The sequence below is a fragment of the Ailuropoda melanoleuca genome, chromosome 5 (genome assembly GCF_002007445.2).
Source record: "Ailuropoda melanoleuca isolate Jingjing chromosome 5, ASM200744v2, whole genome shotgun sequence".
Classification (NCBI taxonomy): domain Eukaryota; kingdom Metazoa; phylum Chordata; class Mammalia; order Carnivora; family Ursidae; genus Ailuropoda; species Ailuropoda melanoleuca.
In genome coordinates, this window is record NC_048222.1 from 10467757 (window position 1) to 10490452 (window position 22696).

The 22696-nt window shown below is 51.5% G+C and overlaps 1 protein-coding gene across 4 annotated transcripts in view; it reads right to left on the reverse strand.

Annotated features, from left to right (window-relative positions):
• Nucleotides 1-4316: 4316 nt before the first annotated feature.
• The window catches only part of GMPR (guanosine monophosphate reductase), a 42239-nt gene continuing 23859 nt past the window's right edge, over nt 4317-22696 (reverse strand). For 2 of the 4 annotated variants that reach the window (XM_034660289.1, XM_034660291.1), the window contains 6 exons: nt 22141-22222; nt 20647-20733; nt 18589-18695; nt 11800-11842; nt 8337-8496; nt 4317-4817 (listed from right to left, as the gene is read on the reverse strand). In XM_034660289.1, the coding sequence (XP_034516180.1) occupies nt 4637-4817; nt 8337-8496; nt 11800-11842; nt 18589-18695; nt 20647-20733; nt 22141-22222 (660 nt within the window). In that variant the 3' untranslated portion in view covers nt 4317-4636. Of the gene's footprint in view, nt 4818-6305; nt 6422-8336; nt 8497-11799; nt 11843-18588; nt 18696-20646; nt 20734-22140; nt 22223-22696 lie in introns of all 4 variants that reach the window. The other 2 variants (XM_034660290.1, XM_002923102.4) reach the window with 2 other exon arrangements.

Consider the following 22696-nt stretch of genomic DNA (forward strand, 5'->3'; position numbering starts at 1 on the left):
GAAGAGTCCTATTTTGTCCCCAAATCAAGGCAGCCGGCGGAAACTGGACAGCCGTGGGGGTGTTGGACACCCCCACGTACAATTCTTAAATTCAGAATCTCAGCCCCTCCCTTACCTTTAAAATGCAAGGCTTCTGGTAGCTGACATTCACCTGTACGATGGCGGGAGGGGACAGTGGCTTCAGCTTTTCATGTCCTTCATGACTTGCATACAAATGGTTCAGCTGTATTAAATTAAGTGCATTTGGCCAATAGGTAGGATCTATACGGTGGTAACAGTCTCTAAGAATTTCCGTAACTTTTCTTCTCTGAAAGGACTCAAGTCTTCCACTGCAGATAATTGGAGACTTCACCCAAGTTTTCTTCCCCTTTAGTTTGTGTGTTCGTTTTGCTGTCTGGATGGCCAGCGAGCCTGTCTCCTTTTCCATGGCCAGTCTGAAGGCCTGCGTTGGAAGCGCTGTTTACAGTAATCCTTGCCAGGATAACATCCTGTCCTCCCGAATATCCAGTCTGAGATGACGGACGCTGGCTTAGAGCTGGGTCTTTAAAGAGCAGTTACCAAGAAGTTGGGGGCGTAGGTTTCCTGTGGTTCTTATCCGAACCACTGAATCTTAAGGTATCCTCTGGTCCAGGAGTGGGGTAAATTGTCTAGTCAGTGGACCTTGAACTTGACACCTGTACATTCGGTTCTGTGAATACTGCCCTTTTGGCCTATCAGGATGGTTTCTTTCTCCTGGGTCTTCACCTGTAAACCCATTTAGGGTCAAATGAATGGAGGTTTCAGGAGAGCCCTGCCCAGTATTCGTGGGGGCCTTTGGTTAAGACGGTCCTAACTTCTGGCCCCGGGGCCACCTCTGAGATTCGTATCCTCGTCTGTTTAAAGATCAGATCATAACCCACCAAACTTCCAATTGTATGCCTCCCACCGGCCAAGGGAAAAGAGACACCAGAACTTTGAGGGCACTATCAGACCGACATGGCCAGTACCAAGGAGAACTAGGGAAGGAATGTTTTGCACCTTATTGAAAAGAAAATTTTAAGTGCATACATAGTTAAGAGCTTTTATTGTGACAGGAGAACTTTTTTCCATATGCGTGCATACTCTCTGTAATTCCAGTGTAAAATATTGTACTTGCACTAGCTTTTTTAAAACAAATATTAAAAAAAATGGAAGAATTCATATTCTATTTTCTAATCGTGGTGTGTCTATTTGTAGGATACACTCGAGTCTGTTTATTGAATTTTATGGTCCCTTTCTTTGATGGTGCTTGCAGGTTTTCTAGGTAGAAATTATTATTATAATAAAACAATGTTTGATTCAAAATTTGAACAAAATTGTTTTAAATAAATTGTCTGTATACCAGTACAAGTTTATTGTTTCAGTATACTCGTACTAATAAAATAACAGTGCCAATTGCAAACGTGTGTCCTTCTGTGTCAGATCCTTGAAGAGGAGACTGAGGAAAAGATGGTAATCCCACACTTAGCCCCCTCCCCCACCGTGAGTCCCGAGTTGGTATGTGGTGGGGGGGGGCGGACACAAGGCAATGCTTTTCTTACCAATGGTATTTTGGGGGGGGGGGCGAGGGGAGGCAAGATGGCTTGGTCATGCCCGAGACAAGGTCTGAGATAAGAGGCACATTTCAACAGCCCATGTTTCGACTTATTCAGTTCATGTTTTATTTCTCCTGTCTGAACAATGCCATTGACAAGAGAGATTTGTTTCTAAACAGCATTTGGCAACTTCATGGGACTCCTGTGGCATCATCGATACATTCCAGAACGGCGTTGCTGGACACTGGTTTGTGGTCTGACCGTGGACAGGTCCTTCTCGGCTTTCCTTCTGTTTGGGCCTGACAGAAATTCGACAAGCCCGGGGCATCCCAGCATGAACGCGGAGGAGCCCGTTTGTCTCGAGGGCACTGCATTTGCAAGCATGCACCGTGCCCACGCCTAGCCGTTGGCCCAGGAAGTAATCCCCCCAAGGACCCATGCACGGGAGCCCCTCGGCGTCAAATTCAGAGTTTTCTCTGAGCCTGGGGAGGAGTGGGTGACGCCTTCCTGCTGAGATGTCTGGGGGCATCCTGCCCAGACTCTGCTCTCCGCACTGAGCTGAGGTCCTGCCGCACTGTGGATGTCAGTGCTGAAAGAAGGTGCACCATACCGTCGGAGGTTAGGGGAGCCTTGTGGCCCACACGGGGGTCCTCCTTGTCCTCCTCCAGGGCAGTCCTGGCCGGGAAGCCGCATGCTGTGGCCACATCTGGGGCAGCAGACTGAGTCACTGCCTCCCCTGCTGATTTAAGTATCGGATGCTCACAGTTCTGAGAGGTCCGGGGCCCAGTGGCTGGAGACTTACCTCAACTGTTCAAATTCGGGGAAAAGCGGTGTTTCTCATGCTGCCCTGGGGCTGGCCTTAAAACCAGTAAAAGCACAGCAGGAGCCGCCCAAGGGGAAGGGCATCTCATTCACAGACGTCCCCCCTCTCCCCGCCCCGACTCCCGCACGGGAAGGCTGGCAGTTTGCAGCGGACCCTGAGGCCTGATATCAGGTCTGAGGGCGCCCCAGAAACAGGCTCCCCAGGGCCCACGGCTACGGGAGGCAGAGCTGAACTTAGAAAAGGCAAAGCATAATGGAGGCTTAGGGGTGCTTTTTGCAACATCTCTGCTTCAAAGTGATGCACTTCCCTAAAAACTATGTGAGTAAACGCCCGGCCTCCAGCTCGTGGAAACTAAGCGTGCAAAAGGTCTACACAAGACGGATAAAGCGGGCGCAGGTCTCTGCACAGAGCACAGCCTCTAGGGGGCTGCTGGGGGTCCCCCTCCCAGACCACTCTGGGTGCAGCACAGAAACTGGCTGTGTGAGAGGGGACACTGCCCAGGCCCAGCTCAGGCAGGGTGTGCCCTAAAAGTCCCCTCACTACTGCAGGCCCGTTCGGAATGGGTTTGCTTAAGAACTTTCCTTTCCTTCTCTCCCTTATTTTACAACAGAGAATCTCTTAACACGGACACACTGAAGGGCTTGAGTAGAAAATATCTCCCACAGGAGAAGTGTGGGCCTCAAACACAAGTGAACAGAAAAGGGGAGGTGCTTCCAGCCAAACCCCACATCTCTCTCTAATAAACACTCCAGCCCTTCATCTCAAAATTGTAGCCAATTCATTTTTCCACGAGTACGAGAACTATTCTCAATGGATTGAGGGGGAAAGTATGACCACAGAGTTCAAGTTGCTGGACCTTTAAATGTACTCTTATAAAACCACAAACGGACCTATAAGTTCCTGGAGCGTTATGGTCTGGATGGATCCTTCATATGGCTGCAGCTCCCCAGGGATCTCAGGCCATTAATTTGTCCTTAAACAGTATCACCGCGTGACCTTCTCTGCACCAGGGTAGTTGCTTGCTTTTTTCAAGGAAAATGGACTCGTGCTTTGTTAAGCCTCGTTCAAAAGAAAATAAAGCAAACATCCTGGTCTGCATATACTTTCCAGTCCTATTACTCAAGGAATGCTCCAGAAGAAGTGGCCAGTCATCATTAATAAATCCATGTACACTATTTAAACAAGTGTGGTGGCGGCCAGCTGTAGGATTCCTCCAAGGCCATGGGTCCATTCTCCAAGGAAATACCATTGTTAGCAGTCCATGAATTGACCACTTTATAATAATACCATGTGGTCCTTCCTCGAAAGTATTAACAGCCTGGACAAGGGAATAGTTCTAACTCATATTTTAAACCAATGGCTTGTAGAAGTCATTCTACAATGCTGGTCAAGGCTTTGACTGTTTTTCAGTAAGGATTCCACTTGCCAATTTTTTGGTGCATAACCTTTCAATAAAACATCGCGTGAACTTCAAAATCATGTATGTTCTCTTTAAGAGAGAGGCCAGCCTGACAGGTTGGGGCTGAGGAGGGAAGAGATGAAGGAAAACAAAACTCAATGAAAAAACGGGACAGGGACAGCGTCCCCAAAGCAACATGGACCCCATAGTGACAGATAACCTGTTCCCAGAAGGCATGGGTAACGCAGGTGGGGAAACCCTGTCGCCACACCTCGTTATCTGCTGGAGACCACTTCTTCAGGTTCATGGATTTAGTCGGGCGATTTTGTCCTTTGCTAGCAACCAAAAGTGGAGGATGGGAGGCCAGTGACTGACTGGCCTGGCCGCCCCGATCCTCCCCTGCCCTCTCCTCCCCGCCAAGCCTTGACGGCTAAGAGCCAAGTGTGGGGAGAAGGTACAAAACCCCCAGTTCCCCTGACAACTTGTTTCCTGCAAATGCAAACTCCAGCACTCCACCAAGTCTTAATATAATCGCATTATATTAAAGTGAAACCATTTTTCTTTAAAAAAAAAAAAAGAAAAAGAAGAAGAAGAAAGAAAAAGGTGAGTTAGTTTTAACAATGAGGTTATGACTTCCAGGCAGCTGGGCTCTGACCACTGTCCCCGTCAGTGCCCTGCTTCTGGCCTCCCCTCCCCGAAGGCACTAGGGGAGCCCCAAAGCCTCTGGGGGGTGGGGAGGGGAGCAGGAGGCAGTAGTCCACCATTCGGGAGCGGCCAGAAACTCGGATGTAACAGGAGGGCGGCGGGAAAGCAGGTGCACAAGAAGCTTCCACGAGCCAGGCCGTCACCTCATCCCCATGGTTAGCTGAACACGGTGTTGTGCTGTTGGGTCACCCGGATGAACGTCGCCCTCCTGCTGAGCTCTTTGAGTTTGGCGGCCCCCACGTAAGTGCAGGTAGACCTCAGTCCCCCAAGAATATCCAGAATCGTGTTTTCTACATCCCCCTTGTAAGGCACTTCCACAGTCTTGCCCTCAGAGGCTCTGCAAGAAAAAGGAAGCTTTTCTTTTAATCTGTTTTTTTTTTTTTTTTTCCCTTAAGAACCCAGCCAGAATTATTCCCAGCTTTAGCCCTTTCAGCAGCCCCAAGGCACTCAGGTAGCTGAATGCCACTGTCCGACCCCATGCCCACATGGGTACAAATGCCGAGCTGATTGTACCCGCATCTCAGATGAATGCTTTCCTCCCACCCAAACCGCACGGCCTCACTGCTGGCTGCCCGGGGCGCCCAGAAAATGAAAGTCCTCGTCAGCAGCCCTAGAAGAAGTGGACCTACACCTTCCCGCATGGTGCCCCTCTGAGCACTGTGCCTCCGCTCTGTCCCTGAGCGAAACCAACTCCACCTTCCTCCTCTAGCTTAATCCCGACACCAGCGTCCCACGGACCCAGAGCCCCAGAGGCCCCAGGGCAACAAGAGCCCTGGCAGATGACCCCCTCTCAACGTCCTCTTCTTGTCACACTCCCCAATCAACAACAGAAGCTCTCCCAACGCCAGTGCTCCGAGCAGGGCCTGAGTGTCCTCGAGGACGCCGACCAAGAGCAGGAGGAAGGTGTCAATACAGACAGCCTCCTGCTGGCGGTGCTTTGACTCCGCCGTGGTGGGAAAGTGGGAGGCGCTGGGTAGAAAGCACACTTGGGGATTTTGCTTGTGGATCCCTTCCCAGGCTAGCGATGTGCGAACAACCCTCACCGGTGATGCGGGTCACAGCCCAGGCGCTGACAACCGCTCTGCACCTGTACGACCGGTCTGTTTCTCAGTAGGGTATTCGGTAAATTACAGAAGACACTCGATACGCTCTCACCACACAGGCCCTGTGTTGGAGGCGACCGTGAGCGCTCCGAGCGCGTTTAAGGAAGGCCAGGCTGAGCTCTGACGTTCAGCGGGTTCGGTGTGCTTAGTGCACTTCAATTTTGAAGATGGGATGGGTTTATCGGGACGCAGCCTCGTGCTTAAGTCGGGAAAGATCTGTAAAATGGACAACTCCAGCCCCGCTAGGTTGCACGGACCTACAGTGCCGACTGGCCTCGGGAGGGGCGTTACAAGAAGGAAATGTCCAATCTATGCAAAACTCTAACCCTCCTCTGAGGCCCAGGCAATCTAGAAATTCTAACAATTAACCAAATTCTGGAACTTTCTTTAGCTGGTTCTTGTCACCTAGAAAAAACAGCATCTCTCAATCAGAAACTCCTTGCCTAGAATTTCAAAGTGGTCTTAACTCTCATGCCCTGGAGTCCACGCAGGCAAGACGATCCTTACGTGCAATGAAATCTACCTCCCTGAAGCTCTGACTGGACCCAGGGCTGGCTCGTGGCTGGTTCAGAGCACCGAGCTCCTGACACCCGTCCCTGGCCCCACGGAGACGGTTCCCGTCACCGCACTCTGTGACCAGAGACCAACACCTAGGCACTTGCTCTGGCAATGACCGCCGTGTCACTTTTCAAAGAGATTTCCATGGCCTGCCTGGGGCTTACTGGAAGTCATCCAGATTCTCATCGTCACTCCTCTGCTGACGGGTGACGGCGCCTTTTGCAAGTCATTTATGGCTGAGGCTCGCGTCGTCTCATCTGGTAAACGAAGGTACTTTGATCTGTCTCCCGGGGACAGTGTGAGGAATAAATGGTTAATGGCTGGGAAGGAACCAGCAAAGCATAAATAGCTTTCCCTTAATTAAATACCAACGTCAAAGGAGGACCATTCTTGTGAGGAAACCGTGGGGATGGGGCTGCAAACTGCCAGCGAAAGGGGAGGGAGTGAGGGAGGCAGAGACAGAGAGAGACAGAGACAGAGAGAGAAAAACAGAGGCAGCCTACAGGGCTCAGGCTGCCTCCAGATTGAGGTTCGAATTCCTTCAGCACTTGCCTTTCCTGTCTAAGATTCGAATATGCTTCCAGAATGTTCTATTTTCTGTTTTGTCTAAACCCTGCTAAAATTACAGGATTTTTTTTTCTTTCGGTGCCTTGGTGTCCACATGTGGCACAGCCTGGTCTGCCCTCCTCTGTCTAGTTGCCTTAGAACCCAGAACAGACCAACACCTAGAGGACACAGAGTGTCCTTCAGGCAAAGCATCTAGCAGTCACCGGACCACGATGGCTCCGTGTAACATGACAGTGCATAGCAGACACCGCACAGGCCCTGGAGTGGGGACAAGGCTGCTGGGAAAGCACGAAGCTTCCGGACCAGAGGTCCAGGGTGGCACTGAGACCACCCCCCTGCCCACCCTCATAAACCATGCAACCTCTTCCATCGGGCACCACATGGGAGAGAGAGCCTTCTGAGGCTGCTCAGGAAGGAGAGTCCTCTTGTTCTGACTGAAGTTTCCAGAATGAAGGTATAGACCTAGTCCCCTATTCCTCTTTCCCACTCTGCCTTCCCCTCACTGTCGCTCCATCTTTATTGAGGTCCCCCCTCAAGAGGAATATGAGATTGGAGGATGAGAATGGACGTCAGTCCACCAGTCCCCCCACACTGAAGCACAGAGCTCTACTGGGTATCCCATGCCTCCCGCCTGCCCGCCCGTGAATCTCAATGGGGTTCTGAGATTTTACCTCCAGCAGGACTTGAACCTCATACAACACGTCTGCATCCCAGATTCTCGAGATCAGCTTTCGGGTGTGGGATGAATGGTAGGAATGGAGGGTGTCCACCAGGGAAGACTTGAGCTCCCACCCCAGGGCCCGAGGCTTTCCGGAGAAAAGCAATCCCTCCCTCCCAGCAGACTTCCTTCTGAGGAAGCAAGACCTTCTGTCCTGTCCACTCTGTGTCACTTGTCATCAGGCTGACACTGATGAGAAGCAACGGCAGCTTCTAGGGAACAGGGCCAGGGAGTGGGTACGTGCTGTCCTCAGGTTCTTCAAGCACATGTGTGCACAATTAAGATGGAAATGAAACAGAAAAGGCCAGGTTATCTCGGGGAATCGTGGATTTGGAAAAGAAAAAAAGAAAAAAAAGCAGAAGCAAGCATCCCTTCTGCAGTGAGTAACACAATTAAATGGCTAAAAATGCTTCCTGTGTCAACCGTCAGAGCCTGGAGGCAGGTGAGGGTCCTACCATAGGGAAAACACGGCATCTTCCAGAAACGCCTGACCTCCACACAGTGGTGTGCACCACACCTATTTCATAGGCAATGGGAAACCCCTTCTTCAACCCAATTCTTGCAGCCTGAACTCGTTCCAGGCTAGAGACGGGCAGTTATGGGGCTAGCTCAGAGCTATCGAAGGCTCTATCAGAAGGACACGGCAAAAATATTCCTGCCTAAGCCCCTGAAAAGTCTGGATCGTCACCTCCCGGACTGGCTGAGCAGGAGTCCTACCTGCTCACACACACCCCCTCGTCACATTTCCGTCCCGTCCCCAAACACTTCTGCTCTGCACTGCCTTTCGAGGGCCCCAAACACAGCAAATGCTAGCTGGATAAAAACCCGGGCTATTTAAAAAGAAGCAGGGTCCGTCTTCTAGCGCCTTCCCACGGCACGTGAGTACTAACAGTTGATGTTCGAGGCTTACCTGTATTCCGCAACCCCTCCCGCATGCTTCCTCATTGCTGTTTCGGAGCTCATCCCATAGAACAGCTTGAGCTTCTGCCCGTTCTTCTCAATCACCTCTCCGGCACACTCCGTGTGGCCTGAAAACATCCCTCCCAGCATGACAAAATCCGCTCCAGCTCCTAAACTCCAACAGGGTAGACAAGAAGCAGCCACAAGGAAAAGAGCTCAGAGAAAATCGGCTCTAGAAGGATCTATGTGCTACTCCAACTCGCCCCTCCTCGCTCCCAGCAATAATCAAGAGAAAAGCCCAACCTCTCCCTTTCCGGAAAAAGTGGAGAAGGCCTGCTGTGTGAACAGACAGGCACTGGACACTCAGAGAAAGAAATACAGCTAAAGGCGAAAGCACTGGACAGTCCTTAATGGTGATTGACGACTGTGACCACCTTCCAAGCACAGTCTAAGTCTCACCATCGGAGCGGCGTTAAGAATTGGCCGGCACCTTCTACAGCAGGCTGCCCAATCCCATCCTTGACGGTCACTCCACCTGTGCCCTCATCAGGCATCTGGTCTACCTTAGGCTCGCAGCGCCCTCACACTGTGCTTGTGTAGATCATGAAAGACCTCAGAACAGACCAAAACTCCTACACTGGAGACTGGGTATTAAGAAGAGAAACCTAAATTTTATATACATATATAAAATTAAATATATATATAATTATATATATACATATACACATATATACATAGATATATATATACACACGTATGTATAAGTATATACACACACACACATATACATATGTTTTGAATGACTTCAGTATACTTCCACTTTTTGATTTGACCTGAGGAAGCACGAATCGCTTTTGAGTGTTGCCTGTGTGTTTGAGAAGCCTGAAGCCGTTAAGCTAAAACCCACATTAAAAATCGGAAGCCAGGTAACTTGTGCAGAAGGAGTATGCAGAAAGCATCGGGGTGGTTTGGCTAGGGCATAATTAGGACAAGGTACCTAGGCTGGATTTTCTGGTTTTCAAAAATTGGAATTGTGATAAAATCATTTGGATGTGCTATTTCAATTTTCAGTAGCGAACGTGTGAGACATTGAGACTTATTTGGGGAAAAAAAAGGAGGTTTGTTCTTTCTCTCGCCATACCACGGTCTATGTACCATATATACGTATGGTTCTGAAGCTGCTGCCTCCCCAGTGTTTAGCACAGGACACGGCACACGGTCAATGTACGATAACTAGTTGTCAAGAAAGGAAAGTGTGGGGGCGCCTGAGTGGCTCAGTCGTTAAGCTTCTGCCTTCGGCTCAGGGCGTGATCCCGGAGTTCTGGGATCGAGCCCCATGTCGGGCTCTTCCGCTGGGAGCCTGCTTCTTTCTCTCCCCACTCCCCCTTTGTGTTCCCTCTCTTGCCGGCTGTCTCTATCTCTGTCAAATAAATAAATAAAATCTTTAAAAAAAAAAAAAAAAAAGAAAGGAAAGTGTGTATGGGGAAGAATCAGCAATATCGCCATTTCCCATCCTGTTCTTGGATGATGGTACAGTCTCCCCACAGACTATGAACGTCTCCTCCTACGTCCTATTGAGGGTTGCATTTAGAACACGAGGACATCAGAGCAGAGACGTATTCAGGAATTTGGATGAAGGACAAGGAGGAGGAGGGGGCCCAGGAACCCCTGAGAAATGGCCCTGACCTCTTCCAGCGGGTCAGTTAGATATTTGCAGGACAACTCTGGGGTTTGTGGCAGGCGTCCTGGCCCCTTCTGTTCAACACTACAGAGAAGCCGGCTCTGCAGGCCTGGCCCCCTGGCCTGGCCCTCGGGCAAGCCACGCACAACAGGACCTTTCTACTCGCCAGCAAGCTTTGCAGGCCCGTCATTCCAGGGTCCCTAACATGAATGCCGGATCCTTGCCCCCACACCCCTCATGCCCTGCCATGACTTTGAGGGGGCAGGGGACGACCGGTATCCAGCCAGGCCTCCCCATGTCCACAACCCCAGTAGCAGATGTCAACAGCAGGAACGCAGAGCACAGATCCACTCCAACAACGCTTTGAAGTGGTTTTCAATTATTTTTGTTTCTGAATGTTCTGGTGTCCCTCCCTCGCCAAGGCTCTCCCTGACGCAGTCTCTCCCTCTCCCTCCCTCCACCGAGCCTCCGCACCCGGCAAGGCCTGGCTCCCTGGAAGCAGAGTGAAGGAAAAGATCCCAGAGGTGATTCCAAAGACCAGCGGCTGTTACCTGTGAGGCACCTTCTTAACGACCAGTCACTTAAAAGTGCGCCAGTTCCTACTCGGCGCAGGGAGCACAAGCGGGAGCACCCAGCGTCATTCAGTAGTTCAGCTCAAACATCATAACGGTCCTGATAAGGAGTGAGCGAGCACCCAACTGGGGTAGGGGTCCCGATCCCCCCAGCTTGGCCGCCGGGTGTGGGACCCTGACCTTGTCACTCACCTCTCAGGGCCTCAGTCTCCACTATAAAGTAGGCACCCTGGTTGACAAAGATGACCGGTGTGTCCCCTTCCACAACCAAGATGCACGATCAGAAGGGGATTACGTAAGAAGGCTGCCCGTGTTCACGGTATTCCCCAGGGTTGCCACAGAACCCGGCTGCTAAGAACACTGTCCCTGTCTCCTTGTCACCTTCAGTGTTTTATTAAAAGAGAGAGAACCAATGCCTAACCCTAAGGCATTCTATGGGAAGGTCTCTAAAGCAGTGGTCAAAAAAGAGGAGTTGCCAAATGCAGGTAAGGGGAAGGACCACTGGCACCCCTTAGGAATGCCTCAGACAGAAAGTTCCTCTCCATAGCAAAAAAGAAAAGAAAACAAGGAAAAAAAGTCAGCAGTGAACTTGGCCCTGGCCTCAGAAAAGGGAGTGGGGCTGTGGTGCTGGTTTTCCCGTCACCCGCGGGCACACACAGCTCCCACCTGGCAGGCTGCTGTCCCCAGCTGTGCAACCAGCTCTGACCTCGGACACAGCTTGCCAAGGTCAGGTGGCGAGCACGTGGAGCCGCTGACTGCCTAGCGTGTTCCCAGGAAAAGGCCAGGGGGGCCAAAACCCCACCTGCATCACAGCTGAACACTGCTGCCCCCCGGTGGGACACGGGCTCCTTGGCCTGCCGTGAGAAATCGCTGGGGGACTCTAGTCGCTCCCAAAAGGTTGCCCCAAGTTAGGCCCCAGGGACCCTCCCTGAAGTCTCTGTGCTTCGGACCTGGTACTGGCCTCTTCCGCAGGCACGCTGGGCCTTCTGAGCCATGACTTCACCCACTCCTGGCTTGCAGGCTGTCCCCCCTGCCCCCATCCATCCCCTGGGCACTCAGCCCGCTCCGGATTCTGGCCAACTGGGGCTAAAATCCGAGGACAGGAAACTCAGGACTGGCCCGCAATTTCCCAACAAGTCCCGCCTCTCCATTCAAGTTCGCACCCGGAGGCTAGCACAAGGAGGCAGGGAACTCCCGCCCCTCCCTCCCTGTCCCCTTACCAAAGGCTTTGGCGACATCTCCTGGACACGTGCAGCCTCCGTCCTTCAAAAAGGAAAAAGTAAGGAGAGGGTGTGAGCGGCGGTGCGCTTGGCCAGGCTGCCCGCCTCCCCCCCACCCCGGCCCGGGGTGATTTGGTCATCAGGAGGGGATCTCCGGACGCACCCCCTGCCAAGGACAAGCCCCCAGCCAAAAGCAGCGACCCTCAGAGCCCGGGCCCAGCACTTCCCAATCACCGTGTCTGGACTTAGTTTGCTGCCTTCAATGCTGCACCTTGCACCCCCCAAGCCTCCCAGGGTTTCTTCTCTGGGTCCGCCCCTGCCCTGCCTGGGAACCCCGGGGAAACGGGAGGCAGCAGGAGGTGATCTGAGACCTCAATTCCCCGCCAGCCCCTTACACAACACGCCCGGCCAGGGCCGTCCGGATTCCCTCTCATTCGGTAGTCACCTTTCCCTCCCTTCCTGGTGTGAGGTGAGGTTTATTTAGTACAAGAGCTGAAATATTTTAAGAGCCGGGGAAGGGACACGGAGTTCCTTTATGCTTCTAGCCACTCCGTGCGTCCCCTATCCACCTCCACGAAATGGGCCCGGTTAGCTTAGAATCAAACGTGCATTCCTGATCCCACCGTGCCCACAGAGAGCACACGCCTGGGGCTGGTTTAGTGCCCAGCGGGATGGTCACCTTGGGCTGCCCAGCGTGGCCCCATCGTGGAAGTTATGTTGAAGCCCCAGCAGCACAGTGTGGGGCTTCTAGAATGCAGAGCCCACAGGGCCTCCTTACCAACACCAGCCGCTACCTGCTATTCCCAATGCGGCCTGTGTGACGTCCCAGGAGACAGCCGGCGAGGGTGGCCCGGGATTGCAGCCAGACCCCACAGAGAGAGAANAGGTCTCAGAGGCAAGCGCCTGTCCCTGGAAGGTGGGACCCACCCAGAAAGGGGTCGGACCAGCCTTGGGAAGGACACAGGCCACCCGGGCTACCGTCGCCACAACTGGTAGGAAGGCGTATGGGCCCCCAGAGCTGGAGGGCATCTAGCCAACCGGGGTGAACCACTGTATGAACACCTCCCATGGAGAACAGGGGTCCTGTGACTCAATCCCCTTTTTATCTGCTTTTGAGGCCTGTCGCTCCAGCAGCTACAGCTCAACTTCCGCCTCATTACTTCTTTGCAGTTCGGACCCAAAAGTAGGTGTGAAAGCTCGAACTCTGTTTTTTTATGCATAGTTACTGCCTGGAACTATTTCCTCCATCGTGTCTGTGACGGACACACCCCAGAAATACTGCTGGTTTGGTTCCAGACCACAAGCAATAAAGCCAAGATCACAATGAAGCGAGTCGGATGGATTCTGTGGTTTCCCAGTGCATACAGAAGGGACGTGCACTCGACTTAGACAGCATGACTGTACGCAGCTTAATTAAAAAATACTTTTTTGCTAAAAGATGCCAACCGTTCTGAGCTTTAAGCGAGCCGTCATCACCGATCGCAGATCGCCATTACAAATACAAGGATGAAAATGTTTGAAACTCTGTGAGAATTACCAAAATGTGGCACAGAGACACCAAGCAGGCAAATACTGTTGGGAAAACGGTGCCAAGAGACTTGCCCCCGGTGTGGGGTTGCCACAGACCTTCCGTTCAAAAAGAAAAAACACGGTTTCTCGGAAGTGCAAGAAAGCAAGCTCAATAAAATGAAGCGTGCCTGGCTTCTCTGACCCCCGGAGGGCCCTGGGGTGCTAGGGAATGGTCACTGCAGAAGTGGTCTGCCCCTCTAAGTTACAAGGCCCCAGCCGCGCATGGGAAGACAGTGACAGGACTTGGGACTGCGTCTCTTGTCCGTTCCAAGCTCCAGCATATCTAACTTCCTCTTTCAAAGCTACAAGCCCCCTGTATGCCCCTCGCTCGCCCTGCCAATTTTCTGAATACTTTATCTCTTTACCAAAACCAGTTTTGTACTCAATAGGGTTTCAAACATATGACTTTAGAAGATTAAACAAACTCACGGCCCCATTACATTAGGACGTTATCGGACTTGAAACACACACACACACACACACACACACACACACACTCCCTTGCTTGCAAGCTGTGAGTGAGGAGCTGTGACTGCCACGGAGGTGTCTTGTGTGGGGCCCGGAAATTCCACATTCTTGCGGCTAGGGATGAGGTCACTGGAGCCCTTGAAAAGGAGCTCTTCTCTTCCCAGGATGGGCCAAGATGTCCACAGCTAAGAGGACTCCGTGACGCGCCGGGGAGAGGAAATCCTACGTACAGCATCTTCTGCTCGCCCTACTTGGAAATGCATTTATAAATAGACTGGGCGGACCAAGCACTCCAGACTGCACATTTAACCCCGCGCGATCCGACGTCGCAAAATGCTTTAGGGCCAAGGAGTCTGCTCCCTACTTCCGTTCACGGATGATTTCCAGAACCTGCTCAAAGCGTCCTTTTCATGTTCTCAGGAGGCAAGAGCAGGAGGGGGTAAATCTCTGCCATCTGAGACACACGTTTACTTTCACAGAGAAACGTCACAGCGCCGGAATGTTTTCAAAAACAATGTGCAAATATTCAAAGAGCTGCTTGTTTTGTTTTTCAAGAGTATTCACATTGTATTCCAGCAGAAAAAGCATCACGTGACAGGAATGGGGGGGAGGCGATCTGTGAACTGTCGGCATACCCCTTCTTCTTTGGAATACTTACCCTACCCTGAAACCGAGGGTGGTGAAAGCAGGTACGGGACTGGCAGAGGGAAGTCAAATCAAGCACCTACCGCACGCCGAGGCTGTTACAAACTTCATTTTTCCATTCCAACACCACAAGCAACCTGAAGTTGATTATTTTGTAGGTAGCGGGGGGGGGGGAAGGAGAAATGCATAAAAGGGTNCAGAAAGGTTGAGTGACTTGCCCAAGGTCAAACAGCAATAATAATGTTAGGACAAGATTAGAACCCTGGTTAAGTGTACATTCTAAAAATGTCTTGAAGCAATAAATAAATAAATAGAATTTTTAAAAACATAAAAATGCCTAGAAGCATACTTATCAAAACACTAGGCATGTTTCTCTTAAGAGGATAACAGTTCCAGGAATCTTTATATTTATCTGTATTTTCTAACTTTTTCTAGGCCAAACCTATCCTGTTGCAGAATTTTTCAGGCCTCATGAAAATGTAATTATCTGAATAACTTTGTGTAGGTCTTGCTAAAGAATGGTCTCACTGCTTCTGAAAGGCTATGTTAAGTCATTAAAATTATCAGAAATTCGCTGATCCATCGGTACTTCTCTGCAGAGGGTCAGTGGGCCAGTGACCAGGCACAGAGACGGAGAACTTTGGGGATGATTCTGAATCATCTGGACCCTTACCATGACCAGCCCTTCACGATACCAGGCCTCCTGAGCCTTGATAGGTATGCTCTCTTGGTCTTTATAAAATGCACCGATTAAAATGCTGGAGCTTGAGTCAAGAAGAGACCACAGTGATCCCAGTCAACCTCCTCCCAGGACTTCCTTCTAGGTCCTATAAATCAGCACGAAGTCCAAGGTGTGCTTGGTTATTTGGTGGATAGTGAACTCGCTGGTGGTTCAAATCCCTCCCCTTCTAACCATGCATCGGGCACTGACCATCCTCTCCCTGCTGGAAGACATGCATGGGGGGACCCTGTGGGGAAGGACAGAGGAAGCACACGTCTCCCAGAACGCTGGGGTGGGAGAACAAGCAGATGGGGTCCCGCAGAACCCTGCATTCTCTGTGACTTCAGCAAGCCTTTCTTCTTCACGCTCTTTGTGACATCCTCATTTTCGAAATGGGGGTGGGGCAATCAAGGGAAGATGAACAGACCTCAGTCTGAATGTTGCCAGTAGTGATGCCGGACAAGTGACTTAAGATCCTGAAGCTTCAGTTCCTCACATGGTTGCAATGGCTAATTTTCTGTATCAACTTGACTGGGCCACAGAGTACCTAGATACCTAGTCAAACATTAGTCTGGGTGTTTCTGGGAGGGTTCTTTTCTTTCTTCTCTTTTCTCTTCCTTCCTTCCTTTCTTCCTTTCTCTCTCTCTCTCTCTCTCTCTCTTTTTTTTCTTGATGGGATGAACATTTGAATTGGTAGACTGAGTAAAGCAGATTGTCCTCCTTGATGTGGGTGGGCCCTATCTAATCAGTTGAAGGCCTGATGGAAAAACAGGGCTGACTCTCCTCGAGTGAATCTTCCTTGACTGACAGCCTCTGAACGAACGTGGTCTTTTTCCCCGCCTTTTAAGGTCAACTGAAACATCAACTCTTCAGGCCCCCAGGCTCGGACTGGAACTACATCATCAGCTCTCCTAGGCCCCTAGCTTGGCAGCTCACCCTGCAGATCTTGGGACTTCTCACCCCCCATAATCACGTGAACTGATTCCTTATAACAAATACTTTCTCAACCTCCTCTCTTGACACACACACACACACCCTTTGGTCCTGTGTCTCTAGAGAACCCTGACTAATACACCTGTCAAGTGATGCTAACTGCTAGTTTGTCAGGTTGTTCTAAGGATCAGAAATTAGAAGTGTATTGTGCCCGGAATGTAGTAGATGCTCGATAAATAATAGTCATTCCTTCTTCTAAGTCTGTTTCCATCTTTAAAATTCTCTTTTGTGTGATGTCCCCAGCAGACAACAAGACAAAACTAACAAGTCACACTTGAATCTTCACCTACGTAGGGGGTGTCCTGAATTTATAGCTCTCTGCCTCTCAGAACCCCATGTGGGCCACAATAAATAGAAACTCGATTCAAGTCCAGCCTCTTGGGCATCAGCGTCTGCTAACAGCCCCCTGCCGTGGCTTCCCTTTACTGAATTTGAACAGCATGGATGTGCTAATTCAGCAACCAAAGTGTAGCAGGAGACAACTGGCAGGCAACTGGGCGGAGTAGCAGGATCGAGAATAGCTGATGGCTTTCCGGTGGGTTTAGGGATGACTGGCAAGTGGGAGAGATCTGCTTGTGAAACCCCATCAGACACACGGGCGGTCAAAGAAATGGCTGCTCTGACCACCAAGGCACTGGCTGGCCAGGAGAAATGAGCTCAGGTCAGGAGTGCCAATCCCGGGCCACCTGGGTGGCTCAGTTGGTGAAGCGTCCGCCTTTGGCTCAGCTCATGATCCCAGAGTCCTGGGATCGAGCCCCGCATCGGGTTCCTTGCTCAGCAGAGAGCCTGCTTCTCCCTCTCCCTCTGCTGCTCCCCCTGCTTGTTCGCCCTCTCTCTCTGTCAAATAAATAAATAAATATTTTAAAAAAAAAAAAAGAGTGCCGATCCCACAAGAGTGTGTGAACTTCGTCTGGTCTTCCGGTTACACACAGAACGTCTAAGCCCATCTGGGAAATCGCTCACCATTACTGAGAACTGGGAGCACAAGCCTGGGCGGTCACTGTCCCTGACTGACAAATTCAGAGAAGCCATTCCCTCGGCACTTAGCAGACGAGACCCGGCTCTGAACATGGGCCCCACCAAATGCTGAAGTGAGGCTCAAAACGAGGGAAGGTGCATGTAGGGATTTTTAAAGAGTACCACCATATCCTCAAAGCAATTCCAGAAATCCCACGTCAGCATACCGAAGTGCAGGCTGAAATCAACAAGACATCATTCTGCAGGGTGTGTAATCTGATGCATTTGTGAATATTTTTTTTTAATCACCTATCAATTATTTAATGTGGGAACCTGGTTCAGCAACTGTACAGCGAAAAGTTCTGAGGGTTTACTTCAATATATTCAACGAGTCAACACTGTTACAGGACCACTAAAAGTACACTATGAATTCAAAATTTCTAACAAAAAAATTTATATATATATATATATATGTAATTATATATATATTTAAAAAACCCACATTAAGTGGAAGCCATGGCTCTGAGTCTTCCCAATTTTATCCCACATGCTCTGTCTTGTTCTGAGCATTTTAGCTGGAAGGGGAGAGCTACAGTATGTCTCTTCGACTGTCTGAATGTTCGTCACATCAGTGAAAGTGGAGCAGAAGAACCGCTACGTTGAGGACAGGTATGAACTTGGCATTAATTCATTCACTCAATCTTCAATGTTTGGTGGCTGTGTCCCAGGCTGCTGTCCTTCTAGAAGCTTCCTGGAAATGCTCGTAGATCGCTGCCTCTGCCTCTCCTCACCCCTTCCCATAGATTTCTCAACCCACGGCAATCTGCCTTCTGCCCCCAACATGCTACTGAATCCGCCCTCATTGCGGTAACCAGGGACCAGTGGCCCCCAGTCCAACACGACTAGCTTCCTTACAAAAAGGAGAAATGTGGACACACACACACAGGGAAGATGCCACAATGAAGACAGAAGCTATGGTGCCACCAGCCACGGGAGCTGGAGGTTTAGAACAGAGCCTTCCTCCCAGCCCTCGGGACCCTGCTGACGCCCCGATCTCAGACGTCTGGCCTCCAGACCTGGGAGACAGTGACTTTCTCTTCTTTAATCTACCCAGGCTGGGGTGCTTTGTAGCAAACGAGCATGCGGCCCTCTCATCTTCTCCAAGCTCCCCACAAATCCCCAATGCGCCACCGAATGCCCTGAGTTGTTACTGACTCCTGTGCCTGCACCCCTCGGTGCAAAGTGGGGAGCAGGGCCTGGGTCTCTGCCAAATGTCACCGCTGGGACCAAGGTGCCCGGCTCATGGCCAAGCCCACAGGATGCCAACTGGATGAAGGGCAGCCAGGAAACAGGCTTCCTCGGGGCCAAGGTGCAGGGACCCCCCCAAAGTCCTGAGATATTCCCACAGCCATCCCCCTGCCCCGAGGGAGACTTACGGAGATGATGTGCCCCTTCAGGCCATGGGCAGAGTCGGCGCACTCGATCACTGCACTGAGCTGGGGGTAGCCCACCCCCGTCTTGGTGCGGGTGGTGCACACAGAACCTGCAGGCCGGGAAAGGGGGGGCCCAAAGAGAGATGGTTAAGAATGAGCAGAACGTGCTACAAAATGAGACTGCGTCACCGGCACACAGCCCTGCCCCCATTTACCGGGGCTGAACTTTCTTTCCATGGGGAAGGGGCGGGTGGTGAGAGCCACTCCATCTGGCCACGTGGCTTCTGGTCCTCATCACCGTCAACTGCTGATGCCCGGGACGCCCTGTCACTCGCCATGACATCAGCCCCCACCTTTGCCTGCTTACACTCCTTCCCTTTCCGTGTCCCTCGCTTTTCCGCACAACCACGCTGTACTTCAAGACACCCCTCGGGCTCCTCCCACAGCCTCTTTACCTGCAGATTTTGTCAAATTTCTAACTCCTCTGAGCCTCTCCGTCTCGCCTATGAAACGGAAATGGAAACTCTGACGCACGGGCTTGCGGTGGGTCACTGACCCCAGGCCTGCACCTGCTCCCACCCACTCTGTCCTCTGTGGGCCCCAGCCTTCTGGGCTCCATGATCGCCCACCCTGTTCGGGGTCCCCATCGAGCCTGGGCGGCAGGACCATCTTCCATTTCAGGACCAGCCGCCCGGATGCTGCACCGCCCTTGGCCTCTGTCTTTCCCACGTGGGGTCAACCCCAGTCCTGGTGGACCCGTCTGCAGGGTGTGATCCCAGCTAGGTCCAGGCTGAGTCACGCCCAGAGCACCTCCAGCACCTGTCCCCTGGTTCGTCCTGTCCGCTCCTCCCCGCAAATGAGCACCTCCTGTCCCCCAAGATCACCCAGACCGAATTCCCGCACGTCCACCCGCCCCCCTCCTCCGCCATCTCGCTCTCCCCCCGCTCCCCACACTGGGGATTCTCTGTACACGGTACACGCTGTACTTTCTGTCCGAGCACTCCCTCTGAACCAGCCCCCTGGTCTTGCCAACGCTTCTCAGCTCTCAGGCTTTATCTTAAATGTCACTGCCTCAGGGGAGTTGTTCGCCATAGCATTCACTTCAAAAAGAGGCATTTAAATAATTATTTGTGTAAGAACGCAGGGGATCTGTTTTCGCTGCTGGATGGTAAGCTCCGGGGATATTCATTGTGGTAGATGCAGGGCTGAGAATAGAGCCTCGCACATAAGAAGGGGGCTAAAAATAGTCACTAAAAGAATGCGTGAACTTAAGACTCGATGAGTCACCCGCATGCCTGTGACTCCTCTGTTTCCCAGCTCAATCAATGGGGCTTGAATTCCAGGGCCATGAGGCCTGGGGACAAGGCTGCTAGAACCCCAGCCTCCTTTCCTGGCTCCCCACCACCACCAATGCCTTCCCGGCTCCCCCAGATCTCTCCCCAGGGCTTCGGGGACAGGACCGGACCGAGAACCATGTCTAGAATTCCAGGCTTAGATTCCGCAAGAAAACCAGAAGGATGGGGAAGCCCCCTTTCCTCCTGCACCCATCCAGCTACAGGGCAGAATGCATCTCTTGATGTCCAGCCTTACGTGCGTTGCTCACGAGCCTAGAGCCAGCGAGCTCCTCTCCCCACCAAGGCACCTTCTGCCCCAGGCACCAGACCTGCACTGCAAGGCAGAATTCATTTCCTAATCTCTGGTTCCTAACTGGCTTTTCTCCTCTCCCCCTCCATAGCCAGATCCTTGCGGGAAGGCAGGGGTCTCTGCCACGGGGCCCGGAGCTCTGCCCCCGGGAGAGACCTACAGAGGTTAGGCCAGTCACCCTTCTTGGAAAAAGCCAAGGAAGAACTTTGAAACACAGGATGGGAAGGGTCTTGGTTCATGCTCAGGTCGAAAGGAGAAACTGGGTACGTGTTTTCACCCGGTTTCAGGGGCAGGGCGCCCATTCTTAAGGCTGTCATTCACAGAGAGAATACTCGGTGTTTTTACTCTAAAGAATTCGTGAAATTTAAATGTCATTTCCAATCAGTTTAAAGAAGTGGCTTTAACAAAGCCCCTTACCCTTTCTGGTTGAGTCTGTTCTAATAGAGAGCCCTGCCAGGGCTGGGGGCTGGGGGGCACAGCGACGATGGAAGGACCACCGATGTTCTGGGGAAACAGAGTGTACACACAGGGGATGTGCATGAAGGGAACAAGTCCGGCTGAATGTTCAAGATCCCATCACGTACATCAAGAACAGCTCTTCGGGAGCCAAGACGACACCTACATCCCGTACCCAGCACAACAGCAGCGAGTAGACACGCCGTACGTATGTCTGATTAAACAGGTGACTGGTGAGTGTCCTGCTTTTGGAAGAAAGAGTCTCCTGGGTCTATCAGTCGCCTGTTCTCTTATTAACTCGGTCTATTACAGCCCATCCTAAGTGGGGAGCTCCTTGTCAGTAAGAACGGGGCCTCATCCTCTCCTTGACTTTCCAAAAATGACCAACACTCAGTAAAAACCAGGGCTGTCTTTCCTCTTGCTCGGACGATGTTAGTTGGCTCAAATAGCAATACCCAAAGCCCGACCTTGAGCGTTTCCCTGTAGGCTACACACTCAAACCAGCCTCGTCTTCCCTAATCCTCCCTTCCTCCACATCCTGTTCCCTCCAGGCTGACAGCAGTGCCAAGTCAACAACACGACGATGTCTTCTGCCTCCAACAGCGCATTCCCACACTCTTCTCATATGGCTTCGTGGTTTGCTTCCTTTTTTGGTAGTGTCTTTTTGGGTGGGCGGTATTTTTAAAATCTTTGCTGTTTTCTGTCCCAGCTGAAAATGTATATCTTCTTCCTTTCTCTCCAATTTGAGTGTTCATTTAGGAATGGATGTGCAAGGAAGAATTTGGAAACATGAAGGCTCATGCTCATGTCTCGCCAAAGGGGACAGTGATGACCACCTGGCCCAGGAGATAACGGAGCTGCCCAGTAGGACAGAAAGGCTCTGCCTTGCTCCTCCACTCAAGACGTCAATGGGTGGTCCTAGGAGAGAATGCCCAAGAGGGTATGGGCCAACTGAGCTGGATATGTATCAGGTGAGATGCCAGGGGTGGTAACGACTGGGCCATGGGTCACATTCAAATGCAGCCTCATAGCTGATTGCCTACGTGCAACGTTTGGGGTCCCTCAAGCCTTCATATAAGCTTGAGCCCTTCATGTCCATTGACCGTCCTCATGATTGTACACCCCCTGGCCTTCCTCTTCAAGGTGTCTGGGATCATGAATGAAATCTGCACTCTCGTCTTTCACGAGTGCTCTGAAACTGGACCTCACATTCTACCCACATCCCAGTTCCTTTAAGACATTCCCCGGGGGCATCAGAAAGCAACCCAGTGAGATTTCCTAAAAGAGCATCTTTCGGAAGCTCAACTTCTGAAAGTGGTGTGATGCTTCCAAAAGAAAGGGACTTTACGCTTGTGGCTAGGTCACCCATGGGCTCCCTTCTGGCCACATCTCTAGCTGCCCCAAGCCCCATCCCCCAGTGCCCACCACACAGCCGCTGCTTCCCAGCAAGCTTACCTGGTCCAACGCCCACTTTAATTATGTCTGCTCCAGAAAGGATAAGCTCTTCCACCATCTCCCCTGTTACCACGTTCCCTGCCTGAGACAGAAAGAACACAGCCCACGATCACGGTCTATTCTAGTGATACAAAGATGAGGGAATGAGCAGCCCCCCCCCCACCTGGACACACAGTCGAACGCATCCTGAAGCCACCAGGCAGCCTGGGGGCCACGAGAGGGAGGTCGGGAGCACAACAGACTGAAGCCCTGATTCTAGATTAAATCTGAAGTTGGTGGGTCAGGACGTTCCCCTGGTCTCCTTCTCTACTGAACAGGAACACAGAGTCTGACACGTGAGACCACACCGGGGTGAGCTGACAGCAGGAGAAGGTATGCCAAGTGTCTAATTTTAGAACCACAAGAGACTGGAGACTATGTGGGACAGAGCTTTTGAACATGTCCGAGATGGACAAAACGAAACCCTACGGAGAACCCAAATACACAAAATAAGCAATGAAACACTTGCTCAGGTGAGTATCACCTTTACTGTCGGCCATAATATGTTTCAGAGACG